Here is a 19,044-nt window from a genome sequence, read left to right as displayed (position 1 = left end):
CCACGGGGCCCGGCGGCAGTGGGCGAGCAGGGAGAGCGACGGGGTGACAGCGTGAGAGAGTGACAGGGCGGCGGGGTGACAGGTGTCAGGCGCGCCCCTCCCGGGGGCGGCTTGGGGCCGGGAGCTGCTCCGGGGTGCTGCTGCCGCCGGCCGGGGGAGGGCTGAGGGCTCCCTGCCGCCCTCCTCCTCCTCCCCTTTCGCCCCATCCCCGCCGTCCCCGGGGCTGCGGAAGATGTAAGCGGCACCGGCGGCGTGAGGCGCTCCCGAGCGGCCGCCTGCTTCCCGGGCCGCCGCTGACGGGTTGGCTTCGTGTGTGTGTTCCTCCCGGCAGGGCGAGCCTCCCCCGGGCCGCAGCGAGCCTCCCGCCGCCGGAGGAGCGGCAGGCAGCCGGCAGCAGCCATGCCGAGCGGTAAGGAGACGCGGCTGCTGCACCTCAACGAGATGGAGAAGCTGGACAAGACCCTCTTCAGGCTGGAGCAAGGTGGGTCGGGGCCGGCTGAGGGCAGCTCGCCAGCAGCTCTCCGCCTTCCTCGGGAAGAGAGAGGGAGGGGGGTCAGCCTGTGGTCGTGGTTGGGGGGCTGTTGGTTTGGTTTTATTTTTCCCATTCTTTTAATATGAAACAATTTCTGGTACGGTTGCTTCCACTGCGGAGCTCTGAGGGCTCCGGTCACGGTTTGCAAAACTCGAGAAATGAAGAGCAGAGCGGCCGGGAGCTGTCAGTCTTCGTGTGAGGCATTTTTTACAGTCTGTGTAGGACAGAGCTTCTCTCTGTGTAACTGTGTTATACTGACCTAAAAAAGTCCTCTTAAGTCAAACTCTGAAGTATTAATCTGCAACATGTTATGTAACACCCCATCTTTAATAAAATAGCTTTGAAGTATAACGATGACACTAACTTCTTGGAAAGTCTGAGGTGACATTTCAGAATGCAGGATCCCCAGCTCCTCCTAAATCTTCTTATCGTGCCTGTCAGATTTCTTATAGCTGTGCTATATTGGTATTCTGCCTGCATAGTAATAAGAACTTGATATTGTTTCTCTTTGAAAGTGTTCTTAAGTCTGTTTGCCAAAAAAAAAAAAAACAAAAAAAACTAGAACTGGGCCGTTATTGTGCTGGTCATTAAATTCAGGCTAAAATTAAAGCCACTCTATTTAGAAATCATTTTTAACAATGCAGCAATGTTTATTGCTCATAAATCTTTTTTGTTTTTTATTACTTGGTGTTGTTGATCCAGGATGCTAATGTCAAAGTGGTTTAGTAGAGGAGCAAGATTTTGGTTCATGAGAATAAGAATTCTCTTCAAGTATATTGATTTCAAAATTTTCTAGCAATGTAATCTAGAAAAACGCCATTAGTGAATAAGTGCAGAGTTGACCCTAACCTCCATTATTAACTCTTCCTCCCGGTTCTGTAAATTTTATTGGAAGGAGTTGGACAGAAATGCGTGGCTATCAGACATTCAAAATGTCTCTGCTGATGGCAGTCTCTGAGAGGGCATAGCTAATTTTGAGCGCAGCATTCTTGATATCAGTATAACTGTTACAGGAAATAAGATATCGATGGCATATATCCCTGTGCTCTAATTTTAGTAATCACTGTAATAAAATGTCAGGACATTACTGTTGAGAGTGTAGTTAACCTTCCAGAAGTGATTTTTTTAATGTAAGGATTTTTTTTTTTTAATCAAATGAGCTTCATTTTACCTGGCAGACATTCAGATGCTAAAAACACTATTGTACCTGAAGTTTTTGGGGTAATTGTGATTATGTTAATAAGAGAAGCTGTAAGCTTGGTGAGACTTTTGTTTAAATGTACTCAGACATTGAGATCTGATTAATATCAGATCAGAGTTGCTGGGGTTCTATTTCATGAGCAAGCATGAGTGTTATGTTGTTTGTTCATGTGTTTTTTTTCCTCCAATTCAAGATGCTAGAACTTGCCACTGTTCAATTTTTTTTAGACTTTATGATTAATTATGGGAGTATTAATAATTTTGTCTCTGTACAAATATTTGGGTTTCTTTTTCTTAAAATTCTAATTTTGTAGACTATTAGGACTAGTAGCTGTGTTACTACAGTCAGCTGCATGACTAGTGTGTAACTTAGTAAAAGCCATTGTGCAAGCGCTTAGACCTCTTTCAGTCATTTGAAGGGGCTCTGTAATTAGCCAGGTACGTGATGGAGGCTCTCATACCTGCAAGCAAAAACATATAAACATATTCTGAAACCACTTGACAACACTGATTTCTTCATATCCAGCTTAGCAAACTACAGTATAATTTTAGGTCCAAATATTTTTAACTTAATTGTATTCTTTCTGTCATGGGTATCTTTAGTCTGAGTACTGCTCTTTCTGATGTGTGTGTGAGCTGCAGCACGTATACAAAGCTCCCTTTGATTTGGTAAGCTCTCAGTTTAACAGTCTGTACCCTGTAGATTACACACAAGTATACGTCATTTTGCACTTGAAAGCATAAGGAATTTAGGGTTAAGTGAACTTTAAATGGAGAATGGATTTGAATGGATTTGAAATATTTTGTTTTCAAATTTGTTCCTTTTTTTTTTCTAGATATTTTCATGGATCAGCTTAATATATAGACTTGGTTAATTTAAGATTTGCCTTTTAGATTTTTTAACAATACTACATATAACAAAATCTGCATAAAAATATGTGTAGTCTAATGACCATGATCTTCTGCTGTATTTTGTTTCCTAGACTTTTTATATATCAAAGCAGAACAAATTGGAAAGGTACCATATAAGTAAAGGGAAAAAGACTTATGTGAAGTGTGCAAGGAAAAAGGTTTGGAAAGTAGGGAGAAAAGATGACCGTTTGGCAAAAGGTCTTGGCAGATATATTGGTATATTTTCTTCTTAACATAATATCAGATTATAGTTTTTTATTACGGAGTAGAAATAGCTAGTACTCCTCATGAGATGTCTGTGTTTTTGTTTTTGTTTCCTTGAGGGTTTGAACTACAGTTCCGATTGGGCCCAACTCTTCAAGGAAAGCATGTTACTGTGTGCACTAATTATCCAGCTTCTGGAGAATTATTTGATCGCCACAAGTTCAGGACATTATCGTGGCACAATCCCACAGGAAAAGAAGATGACTCTGACAAATATTGCAAGTTAGATCTCCAAATTTCTGGGTCATATCAATACTATTTCAGTCTTGGGTAAGTGAAGCACTATACTTACAGCCAAATGCAGTCTGCTCCCTTAGTTTGTTTTTAAACTGAAGAAATCACTTTTAAGAAGAAAAACATAATTTTCCCCTGCATTTTTCAAATGCAAAAATTGAATCTATCGGAATCTGCTAGTGAAAGACAACAGCTTTTGTGGCTAAGACTTTCTGCAAAGTCATCTGCAGAATATACAGAACAATGATCGATTTTCTGTGTATGTTGGAAAGGCAAGACATTTTTACAAGATTTCAAAATCATCAGTATTCTAAATATCCAAGTGAGTAAGATGTGTTCTCTTCATTGACCTGGGATGGTGTTTCCTGTCTTTCTAGCATAGAGGTTCTGTCATTCTTTATTTCACATACTTTACTTCCTCCTTTGTTTCAACAGAAGAGAATGACTGTAATGGCCTAGTATTCTGAGCTCCTGGAAGATAGGGGCTGCTGGCTAAATTCCCTCAGGCTTACGGCATTTAGCTCAGGTCTCTTTCTCAGGACAGTGCTCCAAATAGAGGTCTTTGTGTTAAAGGTGGGCACTTGTTTTCTTTGTTTCCATCTGTATTCTTAAAGGAGGAACCAGGGTAACAAAGTTATCGCTTCTGCAGAGTTTAAACCACTGTAACCTAATTGTATTCTTGTAAGCAAGTGGCATTAAGTGCAGTAGAGAGATGGTGCCTAGTAGATGAGTATCTCTTCAGTGTTTCCTGTTAGATTCCCTGCAGTCCTTTCTCTCACCAACCCCCCTAACCAGTCTATTAAGGCACTGTATTTTTGAAATAGCTGTGCTTGTTGGATTCTGCTTCTGTAACTGACTAGTACAATGTGCATTTACTATACCAATGTAAATCAATTTCTCCTAGAAATGAGAAAAGTGGTGGAGGTTACATAGTTGTGGATCCTATTTTGCGTGTTGGAGCTGATAATCATGTGTTACCTTTGGATTGCGTTACACTCCAGACATTCCTCGCTAAGTGTCTGGGACCATTTCATGAATGGGAAGATAGGCTTAAAGTGGCAAAAGAAACAGGTAATGCCAATATACATATTAAAGGATATACACTTTTTTTTTAATCTTGTGATGAGAAAACAAAGTTGCACTGAAGAGCTTCAGTATAAACAGTTCATTTGCCCTTTAGTTTGTAAATAAAATATTTTCCACTAGATTAAATTTAATTAACAGATTAAGTCAGTGAAATGATTTAGATGTTTGCAGAAGTGCAAAAATTCCGAATTTCCTGATAATAGGAAATTACTTTTGTCGTGTTGTTTTCAGATAGATACAGGAGTTTGTAGAAATGACAGGATGATTTTTAAAGCTTATATTATGCAGAATTTTAAGGGGAAGATTAAGCTGAATTTACAGTGGATGTTCTGGACACTAGGTTTAGATACGTGGTATACCTGTACTTTATGCTTCTGTCAATCAACTTTTTTTGACTGAAATTCTATTTTCTTATTAAATAAATGGTTTCTTATTACCTAGGTTACAACATGATTCATTTTACACCACTGCAGAAGCTTGGACTGTCTAGATCATGTTATTCCCTGGCTGATCAGTTAGAAGTAAATCCTGAATTTTCAAGCCATAATAAAAAATGCACTTGGAGTGATATAGGAGCTCTTGTGGAAAAAATGAAGAATGAATGGAATATGCTTTGCATCACAGATGTAGTCTACAATCATACTGGTATGATTTCTGTGTGAACAATCAAATTGGTTCTATATTTCATCATCTCCTTTAACTTCTCCCCCCTAACACAACTTTAAGTAGTGTTTTTAAGCAGCTTAGTTTTTCTGTTTTTGAATCTCTCAAGTCTGGGAGAGTTATTTTCAATTACAACAGATACATCTCCATAACAGACGTAAAATAATTTTGTATTGTAACTTGAGTGAATAGAGCCCTTCACAAAGATGAATTAATAAACTGTGTATGCATCTATTTTTCATAAAATCATGCTTATTTTTAAGATCTGTGGTGTGCAGCGCTCACATAAATGAATGGAATCTGCATAATTAATGTATTTGGTGAACATAAACTGACTATTTTATTGTTAAACAGGGTCATTTTTATTGCTGCTCAAATTCGGTTCTAACATGCAGATAACAAACAGAATAGGGACAAGAGGCTAGGATTAAGCAATGGAGGAAATGTTACAGCTCAGTGTGTGTTGGTGGGAAGTGGGGGGTGGTGTTCTGTTTTTGTGTTGTTTTTTTTTTAAGCATAGATGTGCCAAAGCACTGAAGGTTTTTCATCTAATTGCAGTTCATAGCTAAAGGTACATGTTCTGTACAGAGGGACAGTGGGCTTTTTTCAGTATGACTGATAAAGTTTAAATGATAACACTTCAATATTCATAAGCTTGATTATTTAGATAATGAGATTATTTTGATTATACTGTAATCCTGAAGATCACAATAATTAGTATACATATGGCAGAGAAAACAACAAATGGCTGTGTATGTTCATGTCACAGTCCTCTGAGATTTAAAAAACAAAACCACTGCCAACAAAAATGGTTACATAGATATCTATGAATTACAAGAGTTATTTGCTTTTGTTCTTTGGTGTTGACTGTTGTCAAACATTCCTATCCAATCAATCTGCAAAGTAATATGGGCCCAGTTGTTTGTCCTATCTGTTTGTTAAAATGTTACTCTCCTAAGTGTAGTTATTGACCATATGTCTTAGGGAAGTTGGCTTTTCAACTTTCTCAGCAGATAAAAAGTTCTTGCACTTTACCAACTAAAAGTCCATGTCTTTTGCCATATGTTCTTGAGATCCCGTCACCTTTTTCCAGTATATATTTGCATGCTACCAAGGAAAATGTTTTTATGGACAGAAATATCTAAGTCTAATTATTATACTCCAGAATATAAAGAAAAAAGTCACATTGATATTTGGCTACGTTTGCAGAAGGACTTTATTTGGTTATATTAAGAGCTCAAATTCATTTTCAAGGGATGAATGAGTAAACTATTTTTTAAGTTATATCATGGTGAAAGGATGTTTATAAGCATCTTCAAATGACCATTATTCTGACTTAAACCATTAATCAAGCTGTATTTGATGGCTTTGTCTGCTTTCAAACTTATAAATTTGCAATAAGAATGGTGGATTTTTTTTCCCTTTCAGTTGTTCATTATCAAAACTCTTGATTTGCAACTGGCTACAGACTTCGTTAAAAGCCAAACTTAGCATAAGCAGAAATGCATATAAATGATAAATGTCTGCTTAAGTCATGGTGTTGCATGTGGAGGTAGATATTTTATGGGCTTTTGTAATAAGAAAATTTATTAAATGTTTTTTTCAATTTTTTTTTGTGTACAGCTTGATAAGATGGAAATTGGACTATTTTTTGCATTTTAATTGAACAGAAATTTCTAATTTAAAACCAGTTAATTCCTGCATATTAGGATGATTTAATTGTAATATATATTTCACAGACTCCTTTGAATGTAAAAGATGTGAAATGCATAGTCAGTTATTTTGAGTGGATTATGGATACTGGCGCATGGTTATTAATTCCACAGAATATCTGCATTAAAAACCTAAAGCACTGTGTTGTCTCACACTAAATCCTCTAACGCTGGTAACACTAACAGCTCATGAGCCCTCAGCTTACAGCAGTCATTATCATTATAGTTTCTTCTTTCTAGCTGAGACCACTGTATAAAATGGCGATGCTTCCCCACCATTCCTGCTATAAAGTCAGGCGGCTGAATTTAAATGTGAAGTGGTTAAGCTGAAGTGTTGTTTTTTCTAAATTGTCTTTGTTTGTTAGTTTTGTTTTTTTACACACTGGAAAGGAGCAGCGAAAGCTTGTATAGTAGAGAAGGGTGGGAATCAGTTTTTGATGTTAACATCTCTGTTAGTTTCTAACAAAAGCCAGCATCTGTGGTCTGATGTTAAACATAACGTTGATGTATGCATTAAACTTAAACATAGATGCACCTTTGGCATGTTAGCAGGAGTATCATAGATAGACTTGCAAACCCCGCCTGGTAACTTGGTACATGTTCACTTTTGGGGCTGCCATTCCCTTCGGAAGGGATACGGATAGTAAATCATGGTTCTTACTGCAAGAATACATTTAAATAAAAAAGAGAGAGAGAGAAAGGAAAATGATCTGGTTGGCCTAGAATGGCCTTTAACAGCCTGAGTTTATTACTGCTATATGCAACTTTAAAATAAGTAAAGTGCTTTTTAGTTGTTTATGACATTTAAACCATGAAGTTCTTAACTTCCACAAATGGTATGACTTTATAAACATGGAATTTTGCCATAGTCATAATGGACTTTAGATATACAGGAGGGTGTTTAGAAGAGCTGTTCATACTATAGAGTGAGAGATCACAATATTTTCTTTACCTTTCGTTTTTTAGTTTGAACTTCGAACTAAGCAGGCTTGTTTTTTAGTTGTTGGTTGTTCTGCTATAATTTTGGGCATGTTATTTACTATTTCACTGTTTCCAATATAATAACTTGTTATATTTTTTCTCTTCTGTTAGATGTTACTTTATTTTTCTCTGCTTTTCTAAATGTTAAGATGTGTTCTGTGAAGAACTATTTCTAAAAAAGCTTGTAAAACCTAAGCAGCAGATTTTTTCTTATGCTTTTTTGTATGTGAAGTTTTTCAATTGTTACATTCAAAAGAATATATGGAAATTATTTTCAGTTAAATTGTGTGTTTCAGACAGTTCAGAAAATGGAAAGAAATTAACTACTGAAGTCTTTTTTTTATTTTTCCAGAATTAAAGTTCTCATTGCGTTATATGTATTTACTCATACCGTTGTATGCACATTATTGTCTGTATTAGGATATCATACCCATTTTCAATTAAAGGCTCTTCATATTTGAGTTCATACCTAACATTCTGCACCTATTATCATCTGGTGCTTGTTGATTCTACAGGGTTAGTTTAGAAAATAGACACATCAGTTAGTGTTAGTGAGCATGTTAGTGTTCAGTTTGCATGCACCAGAAGGTGTACTCATCTTCCCGCGTGACCCTCAGTGGCACCCCTTCCCACCACTGTGCTTTTCATCATTTACACAAGTGTCAGAGCTAATCCATTCTTAAATGTCCATTTTACTACATTTTTTGTTGTTTCTTGGAGTGCATGTGAGTGCTCCTGCTGTCTTGTTCTCTGTGTGTGTAGCATCTGATAGGGTTAAGAATAAAAATATGTATAACACCTTAGGCCATCAATAATTTTGGTTTGGGATGTATGTTTTGTTTTTAATATACACAGGGGGTTTACACATCTATTATTTCATTTACTTCCAGCAACACAAATGTGTTTTTTTTCTGAAGTGTTTTAGGACTGGTGGTACTATTATATATTTTTATGTAACTAACAAAAATTTTCTCTGCAATTGACTGCACTGCAAAATAAATAGCTATCAGTGATGCACAGATCTGCATAAGACATTATTTCCTATTAGCATGGAAAACTTTAGTTGAAATGTGAACTACTTAATCATGACATAGTACCTTAGCTTCCCGGTGTTAAGATTTTTGTGTAAAACAATTAAGTATTCAGCTTGTGTACTTTTTTTTTTTTTTTTCCCTGCCTTTCTTGAATAAGCTACTAACAGTGAGTGGCTCAGGATGCATCCAGAATGTGGCTATAACCTTGTAAATTCTCCTCACCTGAAGCCAGCTTGGGTCTTAGATAGAGCTCTGTGGCACTTGACCTGTATGGTGGCTGATGGAAAGTGTATTGATAAAGGGGTCCCTCCGTTGATTGAAAATGATCATCACCTGAATGTAAGTAAATGAGAATTAAGTATATGGCAATGAACATTGTAAATAGCTGAATAAACCTTGAACAGTTCTAAGGTTGTGGAAATGCACAGAATATATACTTTGCAGATATATTTATTGAAATAATCCCTCATTTCACTATTTTTTTCTGAACAAAGCACTTAGCTTTTTTTGTGTGTTTATATTAATCATGAACATTAACTAACACAATTTTTATTTTTACAGTGTGTCCGTAAAATAATTTGGGAAGAGATATATCCAAAAATTAAACTGTGGGAATTTTTCCAAGTGGATGTTAATAAAGCTGTGGAACAATTTAAAACCCTTCTAACTCAAGGTAAAGAAAGTGTGTGTTGCTGGAACAGGTGGATTCTTTATTTATAATTCAATAAACCTTATAGGTAAATTTAAAAAATAGTTGGAAAATAAAAATAATCCAATTTTTGGGGAGGTATGAAAAATCTACCATGCTGATAAAAGCATGCAAGAATGTTCTGAGGAGTGGTAAAGCATTTGAAGACTGTGCTTCATAGTCTGGGAAATAAATAACAAAAATTCTTTTTTTGTTTGTTTTTGCCAGGATTCAATATTGTAACTGAGCACAAATGTTTTTGAGTAGCCAGCTCTGTCAGATCTTAAATATTCTTTTTCCTTTGCGCCCCTCTATAACCTTTTGTCTACCCAGATCTTACTTATGCTCAAACTGTAAAAGTTGTGTGTCTTTTAAATGTAATTTCTATTTTCACTTTGTGAATAGTTTTCTATTTTGTCCTCAGGCAAAATGAGCACTAAATCTGATCCAAATCAACATCTTCAAATAGTTCAGGACCCTGATTATAGACGATTTGGCTGCACTGTAGATATGAATATAGCATTGGCAACATTCATACCGCACAGGTATTGTATTATTAATCAGAAGTTAAAATTGCAAGTGAAGTTAAATTTACAAAACCAAATAAATATTTTTTTCAGAGATAGGAAAAATATTTTTTTTAATTCATTTTAATTATGTGTTTTAAAACTAAATTATTTCAATTGTTCTCTGCTTTGTATCTTCTTGCTAAGCAATGGACCAGGAGCAATAGAAGAGTGTTGTAACTGGTTTCGCAAGAGGATTGAGGAACTGAATGCTGAGCAACACAGACAGATTAATCACCATCAAGAGCAGGTCTTATAACTTCTGTGTTTTAATGTTGAATTGCTTTAAATTGCAAATATATTCAGGCATTCTAATAATGCATAATTTAATTACTTCTAGGCAGTCAATTGTCTTGCGGGGACTGTGGTTTATGAACGACTGTCTGGTCATGGTCCTAAACTGGGTCCTATTACTAGAAAATATCCTTTAGTTACCAGGTATTGTTTTTTTGTTGTTGTTGTTGAAAACTATTAGTCTATCCAGGGAAAGTGAGTTCAAAGTTAATTAAAAATATACATAAGTGCAACTATATGTTCTTTCCCATAGATAAATGCCACTTTATCAATGAGATGACTGTTTTTTTAAAGCAACAGTAATAACTCTTTATTAAATAAATGTGACTTAAGGCAGCTTGAAATAATACTCAGAGCACAATGAAGCCTTACCTAACTTCTAGCTAACTTCTTACCTAACTTCTAGCTAACTTCTCTTGTAGATGGAACAGGAGTGGAACTAGGAAAGTCTGATGTACTTGATGCCATTAATGTATCTGAAGGGTTGAGGCTTTAGTCTTACACTACCAGCTGGCACCAAGGTAGTGGCAGCACCTGTCCTTTCTCCTTCAAAACATGATACAGAATAGAAAACTCACCATCATTTGTAGTCTGACAGCTGCCTTTTTGTATCTTTTGTCTACAAGTCAGTTCATAGCAGATATTTTAATTTCTAAGACAATGAATTTTGATTTATTTCTCTTTTTTGAATTATTTGTTAATTCCATAGGTATTTTACTTACCCATTCAAAGACCTGACTGTGGAGGAGGAAGAAGCTATGATACATCACCCAGATAAAGCTTGCTATTTCATGGCCCATAATGGGTGGGTTATGGGTGATGATCCTCTTAGAAACTTTGCAGAACCAGGTTTGTAAAAGAAATTTGAATAATTTTGTAAATGTTTTGATATTATAGCCGAAGCAAATATTACTTTATTTAGTCTAATTTTCCCATATATATTCCTATGAAGTTGAAAAAGCAGAACAGCAGGCAGATACTCACTTTATAGCACTTCTATTTCCCATTCAGCATTCAGAACGTCAGTTGTAAAATCTGGAATTTGAGATACAGCATCACAAGGTATGAGAGGGAAATTATCAGCTTTCTGTCAGTGAAAGGGAGACATCCCGCCTCCCCTACTTCTGTCATTGTTGCTTACCTTGCACTGTTTCAACACCACTACTTGTTGGCATTTTCATAAGGCATCAGAAAACTAGTACGATAAAAAGATTAATGGTATTTTGCTGCATTAGTGAGCAAAACCTGGCTTCTTGAAAAGTCCGGTGTGTGCATGTCAGGCAGTTGAAAGGTGGGCACCTGAGATGATGTTTAGATGGGACAGGGAAAGAGACAGTAGAGAGGGACTCTCTGCTCTCCTCTCAGCATCAGCATTGAAGAAGTAGGTCACCCCAGCTACATGTGGAGCTGCACCATGGTGAAGTCTCTCTCAGCATAACTGTATGTCGAAACATGTTGAAAATTGCATTGATATGCTATTGTAAAATTGCTGGTAGTTATTATCTAACAGGAAAAGCTACATAATTAATTTTTGAATTAGCTCACGGATAATCCTCCGTGTTTTGGTAATGAGAGTGTGTGCTTTCTTCAAAACCCTCAAATACATTTGAACTTGAATAAAGATTACCTATCCAATCCAATTTTTTGTTGGATTCTTTTCAGGGTAGAAGGAGTGTGTTGAGAGTTTTCAAAGTAATAGTCAAATATTGCAGAGTTACTCTCTGGGGTTTAATTCTTTTTTTTCAATTTGTCTTAGTACTTAAAAAAAAAAAATAGTTTTTTTTGGGGGGGGGCAGAATGAGATTAGATAGTATTTTATGCTATGTCAAGCTTCAGTTCCAGTTGAGGACAAAGCTGTCTTTCTCCACAGAGACCAAACTGATCTATTTTTCTATTCTTCGTAGCGTGTATTCTGCATCAGAATAGAAAGGCCCATTCTTATGCTCACAAAGGGGAAGGGTTGCTAATGACTGAGCTGAATATATTGATGTTAGTGTTAAAAGCTAACTGCTAACAGTGATCTGTTTCTCCCTGAAGGTAGACATCTAAGTTTGCTCTAGATATTTGTCGGCCCTGCATTAGGGACACCTTCACTATGTGATTCATAACACTTGTGTATGCAGGCATGGTCAAGAAAATTAATCCACTTAAGTATGTGGATTGCTTGTGAAGGTAAGATAGGGTGTGAATTTGCCATGCAGTAAAATATTACATTCTAACTATTCTGAGGACAGTACTGATATCCAGTAAAAACAAGGCTGGCAAGTCTTGTTTTCCAACTTGCTTTGTAAACTGAATCAAACAAAGGCCAGTTTAATTGTAATTAAAAACATCCATCCAAGAGTTTTGCTGAGTCTGCTTTAGAAGCTAATCTGTTTGGTAATTCAGAGTGATATGTGTTGGCAAATGCCTTATGTTTGCAAAATAATCTGCAGACATTTCAATGCCTTGTTGTTGTTGTATTTCCCCTTCACATAGAGAAAGTTAAAAATATTTCATAGGTGCTTTTGTTGAGTTGCCTGGGCACAGTTTTTCATTCCTTAGGTCACTGATTTTAGTTACTTTATCTAAATTCCATTACTGAGTTTTCTCTCTTAATTGGTCTGTGGCTTCTTGAATGCTGTGTACTTGTGTTCCACATTTGTAGTCTCAGCTGGAATATTGTGTGCCATAAAGCAGCATGAAAAGATGGTATGTAAAGGCACAAGTATAGTAACTGGAAAAACAAATGCAACTGGTTCTACCCTAGTAGCAGCATAGCTACATGGACATAAAAATTTGCTTTCTTTAGGTGTGCACTATTCATATTTCCTTGGAGTAGTCTGAAATTATACATCAGTATAAAGTATATAGATTTTGGGTTGATACTGTTACTGTTAGAATTTTTACTCATCATCACAGCATTCTCCTACTCTTAAGAAGTAGAAAACGAATTGCATATCTTCATTTTGGTCCACATTCTGTTCTATAGCTCTATTATAGTGATTTTTTTCCCTTACAGGTTCAAATGTTTACTTGAGAAGGGAGCTTATTTGCTGGGGAGACAGTGTGAAACTGCGTTATGGGAACAAACCTGAAGACTGCCCATACCTCTGGGCACATATGAAAAAATACACTGAAATCACTGCCAAATATTTCCATGGCATTCGTCTTGACAACTGTCACTCAACGCCTATTCATGTAGCTGAGGTACGCAAAATTAAACACATTTATGATAAAGCAGTTTCTGACTGTGAAATAAGTTCTGCACTGCTTCTACAAAATCTGTAGAATCTGCATGGCTGAGTGAATGAATTTTCTTGATAAAGTTTCTTGACTGGCAATGTTTAGATATGATTTCAGCTACTTTGAACAGTTAGCAAAATGGTATAGCTATTGTATGTCTCCATTCTCCATTTCAGCTGAGATCCTGTAGACACTGATGGGCATGGGTAACTTTTCCATCGTGTATCTGTGGACTGAAGTGCAGTCACTGCCAGTATCTAGTATGTCAGTTCTAGACTTGGTCATTTCCAAGACCTGGATGGCAAACAAACACTGATACTTTCCTGTATGTTTTGCTGTTGATGAAATAAACAGAAAGCGTTTTACATTCCAGAATTTAAAAGTTGGTAAAGAACACCTACAAAAAGTTCAGTCAGTCAGGATTATTGCTAACATTTATCACTTATTGTTTCCCAATAAGTTCCCAGCTGACTACATCCTGAAATTGTACTTAATTAGTAAAATATCTTTATATAGATTTGAGCTGTGCAAAGTCCTAGCTTGGGTACAGAGCTTCCCTAAATCTGTGACGAGCTCTCTTAAATCAGTTTATGCATCCGCACCAAAGCTGTAAGTGACTCTTAAATGCAGCCATTTTCAAAGCTTCTGCCATTCTTTCACTTGTTACTATTTTTTGAATGGTAACCTCAAAGGCTTTAACCAAAGTCCTGAAATAATATCTTATTTTAACAGATATCTCTCTTATCCAACCTTTTGTTCTTGCATTTTGAGTCAAATTTTTGTTTAAAAACAAAGTTAATTAGCTTAAAATCTTCAGAAGATTTTCTAGAATTATTCAGATAATCTACAGATCTCTATAAAATAAAAACATAATTTTATGAATGCTACCTGTTAGTAATAATTTTTATGAACTGCATGTGTTAAGAAGTCATTTATGTTTGGTTAAGATTCACAACAAAAATTGCATATATAGCTGAAAATGGATGACTTCCATTAAATATCATTAAATATGTATTATGATCTATAGGAGATGCTAGCAACAGCCAGATCAGTCAGACCTAATCTTTATGTGATAGCTGAACTCTTCACGGGCAGTGAGTACATTGACAATGTTTTTGTCAACCGCCTGGGAATTACCAGCCTGATTAGAGGTACAATAAGCAGTTGAAAGTTATAAAGGATTGTCATGTATGGTTCAGAGTTTTTAATATGACACTAACATTGGTATGCTTTTTTTCCTTACATATTTACGTTCTTTGCTTATGCAATTATCTTTTCTTTGTGTTGTATTTAATTTCTATGTCGTATCCTAATTCTTGATTTTTGCTTATGTTTGTGTCATCGTCTGTAACTCAACTTTTTTTTTAATTCCTTAATTTTGGCTATTTGTCCTTGCTGCATGGCATTTTCCTATTGTCAATCCCTGCCTAGCTTTGAAACTTGTCCACTTTTGTGTTTACCTTTCCCTTTTCTGTGGCTTTTTTGGCTGTGCTTTTTGCAGTACATGCTGGACACAGCTAGAAAATTGCAAGCAGATTTGTTTGTAGTGGCTGAGCTGTTCACAGGAAATGAGGAGCTGGACAATATCTTTGTGAATAGGCTGGGTGTTACCTCCTTAATAAGAGGTAGGCTTGCTGTATATGTGGTGTCTTTCCAACCAGAGATTATAGAGGATGTACTTTTTCCAAAGAAATGTTTGCTTCTGAATTATGCACTTTTAATTTCATACTCAATGTAATAAGAAGCACAGTTCTTGTATTGTGGCTTTCTGATACTCAGCAAAAAATGCAGTACTAGCTGTAAATCAAGAGAATACGTCCTACATTAATTTACAGAAGGTTAAATATTTCACTTGTATTCTAGCGAGAGAAGAAAAAGCTGTAGCACAGCTCTGCTATGCAAGTGCTGCATCGTGTCTGATTTTTGTTGCATGAATTTCTTAAGTCCGCGGGGGAAACCATTGCAGATTTTTGCTTTTTTTTCCTCCCTTCCCTACCTTCCCATATTATAGCAAACGGAATATTTCAGAGTTGGGTATCTACATTGGAGAATCAAGTTTTACTGTGATATTTTTTTTTAATGATTGAACACACCAAAATAACAAATGTAAAATGCTGCATTAACATCTCTGTTCGTGCTGTAGTATATGAGAGTTATTCTTATGCAAACACTTACCTATTTTCTTCTTTAGAGGCAATGACAGCTTATAATAGTCATGAGGAGGGAAGGTTAGTTTATCGTTTTGGAGGTGAACCTGTTGGCTCTTTTGTTCAGCCACGTTTGAGACCTCTGATGCCAGCTATTGCTCATGCACTGTTCATGGATATTACACATGATAATGAGTGTCCGATTCAGGTGAGCATTTAAACTGGAAACCAAAGTTTATGTTTAATCTTTTTTAAATTGATGTTTCTGAACCATGGGAGGGCTTGATGCAGACTGGATGCTTTTTTTTTTTTTTTTTTTTTTTTTCTGGGTGATATGTAGGAAAAACACTGTTTCAGATCAAGTTTTATCCAATGAATAACATTTTATAACAAGTTCCACCGAATTTCAAGGCTTTGTCCTTTAAGGGAAAAGTTATACAAAGCTATTTAATGAGCTTTTTTGACTTTTTCATTCCAGCTGCGTAAGCAGTTCTGTCTCTTATTGTTCATCTGTTCTCCGAAGCTCCTGTTTTACAGGAGAGGATGAGAAAGACAGCAGTGTGAACTGGAGTGGGTTTTTGAGGGGTACTCTTAAGTTGCTTTTGTACTGCATTTGTAGTAACTTTTTTCAGTAAATCTATTGTGATCAAGAAAATTATGATCAGCAGTTGATCAGCAGTTGTTTCCTCTGTTAAACTGAGTATATTTTACATATGGTGAATTGGGAGGGATGAATTATGGATTTAATTCATTTTCTACCTATTTATTTTTTAACCTAGCACCGATCTGCATATGATGCTCTTCCCAGTGCAATGATTGTTTCCATGGCATGCTGTGCTACAGGAAGCACCAAAGGTTATGATGAACTTGTACCACACCAGGTCTGTGTTTACAGTTTAATTCCAAAATTACTTGATTCTTGCCCTATGATATGTTTTTTAATATTCGGGGGGGAGGGTGGGGGAGGAGTTATTTTGGTTGGTTTTGTGGTGGTGGTGTTGTATTTGATGGTGGGTTTGGTGTTTTTTTTTTTGTTTTTTGGTTACCAAGCAGTTTACTAGCTAGCATTACTTAAGATCATCCAATTTCATTACATAGTTGGAACCTCCAGTTCTTTTTTCAGAGTGGCTGATATTTGCTAAAATCTTAATATCTTTACAGATATCTGTAGTATCTGAAGAGAGATTTTATGCAACATGGAATCCAGCAGCACACCTGACTTCTGGTGAAGTTAATTTCCAAACAGGAATTCTAGCAGGAAGGCTGGCCATAAACAGGCTGCATCAGGAGCTGGGGGCTAAAGGCTTTAAACAGGCAAGATATGAGGGTAACATTGTGATTTTTCTATGTTTATAGTCTGAGTGAGCACAGTTGTAATGGTAAACCTTTTCTAGGTGTATGTAGATCAAGTTGATGAAGATATAGTGGCAGTGACAAGACACTGCCCTAACACACACCAGTCTGTTGTGGCTGTAAGTAGAACTGCTTTCAGGGATCCGAAGACTTCCTTCTACAGTAAAGAAGTACCTGAAATGTGTATCCCAGGTAATCAGATCTCTTTTCAAGGGATGACAGGTGTACATAAAAATCAAGTCATTCCAATTCCATATTTTCCAACCTTGAGTGTGTGAAATCAATATGAGAATTTTCAGTATGTAACATTTCTTATGTATGTACTAACATGTATGCCCCAAAAGTGGTTACACAGTAAGAAACTTGCTTAAGGTTTTCAAAGGCATTCTTATTGAGTACACTTTCTGCTGTAAGTTTGCCATGTACATGTGTTTGTGAAATGGTAAGAACTAGTTAACAGAGGAAGGTGATTAGTTTTACAGGGTAAGGGGAGGAAATTGCTATTTGTAAAGTGTTACTGATTTAAAAGAAGGTGATAAGTTCGGGATGTCTGGGGATGTCTTTGTAAAGTGTTTTTTGTGGGTTTAAAATCGGGATCACTAAGTGACTGACTGCTATACTAAAACTATTTTTGGGGTTAATACATTTCAATAGAATTAAATATACAAGGTATTTGCAGCTTAATAGCAGCAAAGAATACATCTTACCTCTGCCATATTTCTGAAGAGCAGCTTTCCATACTGGCTTTTTGTGTTATCCAGGTCTGTATGTGTGTCTGTGTTTAAGTCAGTCACATTTGTATGTGAAGACCATGCACAAGTGTCCACAGGACTTGTACACCTTAGTTTAGATTATTTAGAGAACAGAGGAAATTATTTGAATATTAATATAAGTTTTTACACTCTGAAAATACACTATTTGTATCTGCAGTTTAGAAACTAGTCTAATACAAAGTCTCCTAAAAGATAAGAAGGAAACTAACTCGAAACAAACTAGCTAGAGCTGATCAGTAAAAAGCAGGCTCTAACTGGTGATTGATTTCATGGTTAATTTATTATAAAATAACAAAATTGCAGTTTTAAATACAACCCAGATGATGAATGTGTAATGAATGCTTATGGAATGTTTATAGCACTTACCCACATGTTTTGTCACCTTGTTATTCTTCAGTTGTACAACTGAGTTGCATTTTACATTGTTATTTCTTTAGTTTTAGGATTTGCTTCACGTTTGCAAAAGAATCTCTATTAACAGCTACAACATAATTTAACTTTTCTTAGGGAAAATTGAAGAAGTAGTACTTGAGGCTAGAACTATTGAGAGAAATACTAATCCTTACAAAAAAGATGAACGTTTTATAAATGGATTGCCTAACTTCACAGTGGAACTCAGAGAGCACATTCAGGTAATTAGCCTTATTCACCCATGTTCTGATGTAATATTTTGTCATTTGTGATGTTTTATATTAGAAAATACATTGAATTTCAGTTGCAAATATGTTTTCTCTTCTAAGATTAAAGACAGTAAAATTATAAAGCAAGCTGGAACTGCCATAAAAGGGCCAAATGAATTTGTTCAAGAAATAGAATTTGAAAATTTAACACCAGGAAGTGTAATAGTATTCAGGTACGTTATGATAATTGTCAAATAGCTGTGTTAGTTAAAATAGAATGATAGGATTCTTTGTTTTGAGACTTAGGAAGAGTTATTTTAAGTGCTACATTCCTACAAATTATGCATTCGTATTTCAGAGTTAGTCTTGATCCAAAGGCACAAGAAGCTGTTGGTGTACTCCGTAGTCATCTGATCCAGTTCAGTCCTCATTTTAAATCTGGAAGTCTTCCCGATGATCATTCAGCACCCATATTAAAAACACTGTTTTCTTCGTAAGTATTCTTTAGGTTTCTGAAGTAGAACTGAGAAAGACACAGTAAGAGCAAAGATCTGTACATTTAAAAGAAGGATTTGTTGTTGTTGTTGTTTCTATAGACAGATTTGGATCGTCAGATTGTTATAAAAATTCTGAGATACTCTTTTTATATGTATAAGACTAAACAGGGTTAATACTTAAAAGGTTCCCAGGCTCTTTTGTTCATGTTCAGTGTAACTGCTGCTTAAAGTAGACTTCCTAACATGGAGTGCTTGTCAGCGTT

At 36.1% G+C, this 19,044-nt stretch overlaps 1 protein-coding gene across 2 annotated transcripts in view; it reads left to right on the top strand.

Annotated features, from left to right (window-relative positions):
- The first annotated feature begins 348 nt into the window (after nucleotides 1-348).
- Nucleotides 349-19,044, top strand: part of AGL (amylo-alpha-1,6-glucosidase and 4-alpha-glucanotransferase) — a 35,536-nt gene continuing 16,840 nt past the window's right edge. The window contains exons 1-19 of one of the 2 annotated variants that reach the window (XM_080602394.1): nucleotides 349-481; nucleotides 2,968-3,178; nucleotides 4,047-4,213; nucleotides 4,670-4,873; nucleotides 8,776-8,957; nucleotides 9,180-9,291; nucleotides 9,731-9,851; nucleotides 10,020-10,122; nucleotides 10,213-10,310; nucleotides 10,876-11,015; nucleotides 13,168-13,355; nucleotides 14,893-15,016; nucleotides 15,583-15,746; nucleotides 16,318-16,419; nucleotides 16,700-16,852; nucleotides 16,933-17,083; nucleotides 18,172-18,296; nucleotides 18,405-18,517; nucleotides 18,643-18,777. In XM_080602394.1, coding sequence (XP_080458520.1) covers nucleotides 400-481; nucleotides 2,968-3,178; nucleotides 4,047-4,213; nucleotides 4,670-4,873; nucleotides 8,776-8,957; nucleotides 9,180-9,291; nucleotides 9,731-9,851; nucleotides 10,020-10,122; nucleotides 10,213-10,310; nucleotides 10,876-11,015; nucleotides 13,168-13,355; nucleotides 14,893-15,016; nucleotides 15,583-15,746; nucleotides 16,318-16,419; nucleotides 16,700-16,852; nucleotides 16,933-17,083; nucleotides 18,172-18,296; nucleotides 18,405-18,517; nucleotides 18,643-18,777 — 2,675 coding nt within the window. In that variant the 5' untranslated portion in view covers nucleotides 349-399. Of the gene's footprint in view, nucleotides 482-2,967; nucleotides 3,179-4,046; nucleotides 4,214-4,669; nucleotides 4,874-8,775; nucleotides 8,958-9,179; nucleotides 9,292-9,730; nucleotides 9,852-10,019; nucleotides 10,123-10,212; nucleotides 10,311-10,875; nucleotides 11,016-13,167; nucleotides 13,356-14,418; nucleotides 14,543-14,892; nucleotides 15,017-15,582; nucleotides 15,747-16,317; nucleotides 16,420-16,699; nucleotides 16,853-16,932; nucleotides 17,084-18,171; nucleotides 18,297-18,404; nucleotides 18,518-18,642; nucleotides 18,778-19,044 lie in introns of both variants that reach the window. The other variant, XM_080602395.1, reaches the window with a different exon arrangement.

The sequence above is a fragment of the Anser brachyrhynchus genome (genome assembly GCF_964034855.1).
Source record: "Anser brachyrhynchus genome assembly, chromosome: 8".
Lineage (NCBI taxonomy): Eukaryota > Metazoa > Chordata > Aves > Anseriformes > Anatidae > Anser > Anser brachyrhynchus.
This window is presented reverse-complemented; position numbering and strand designations above follow the sequence as displayed.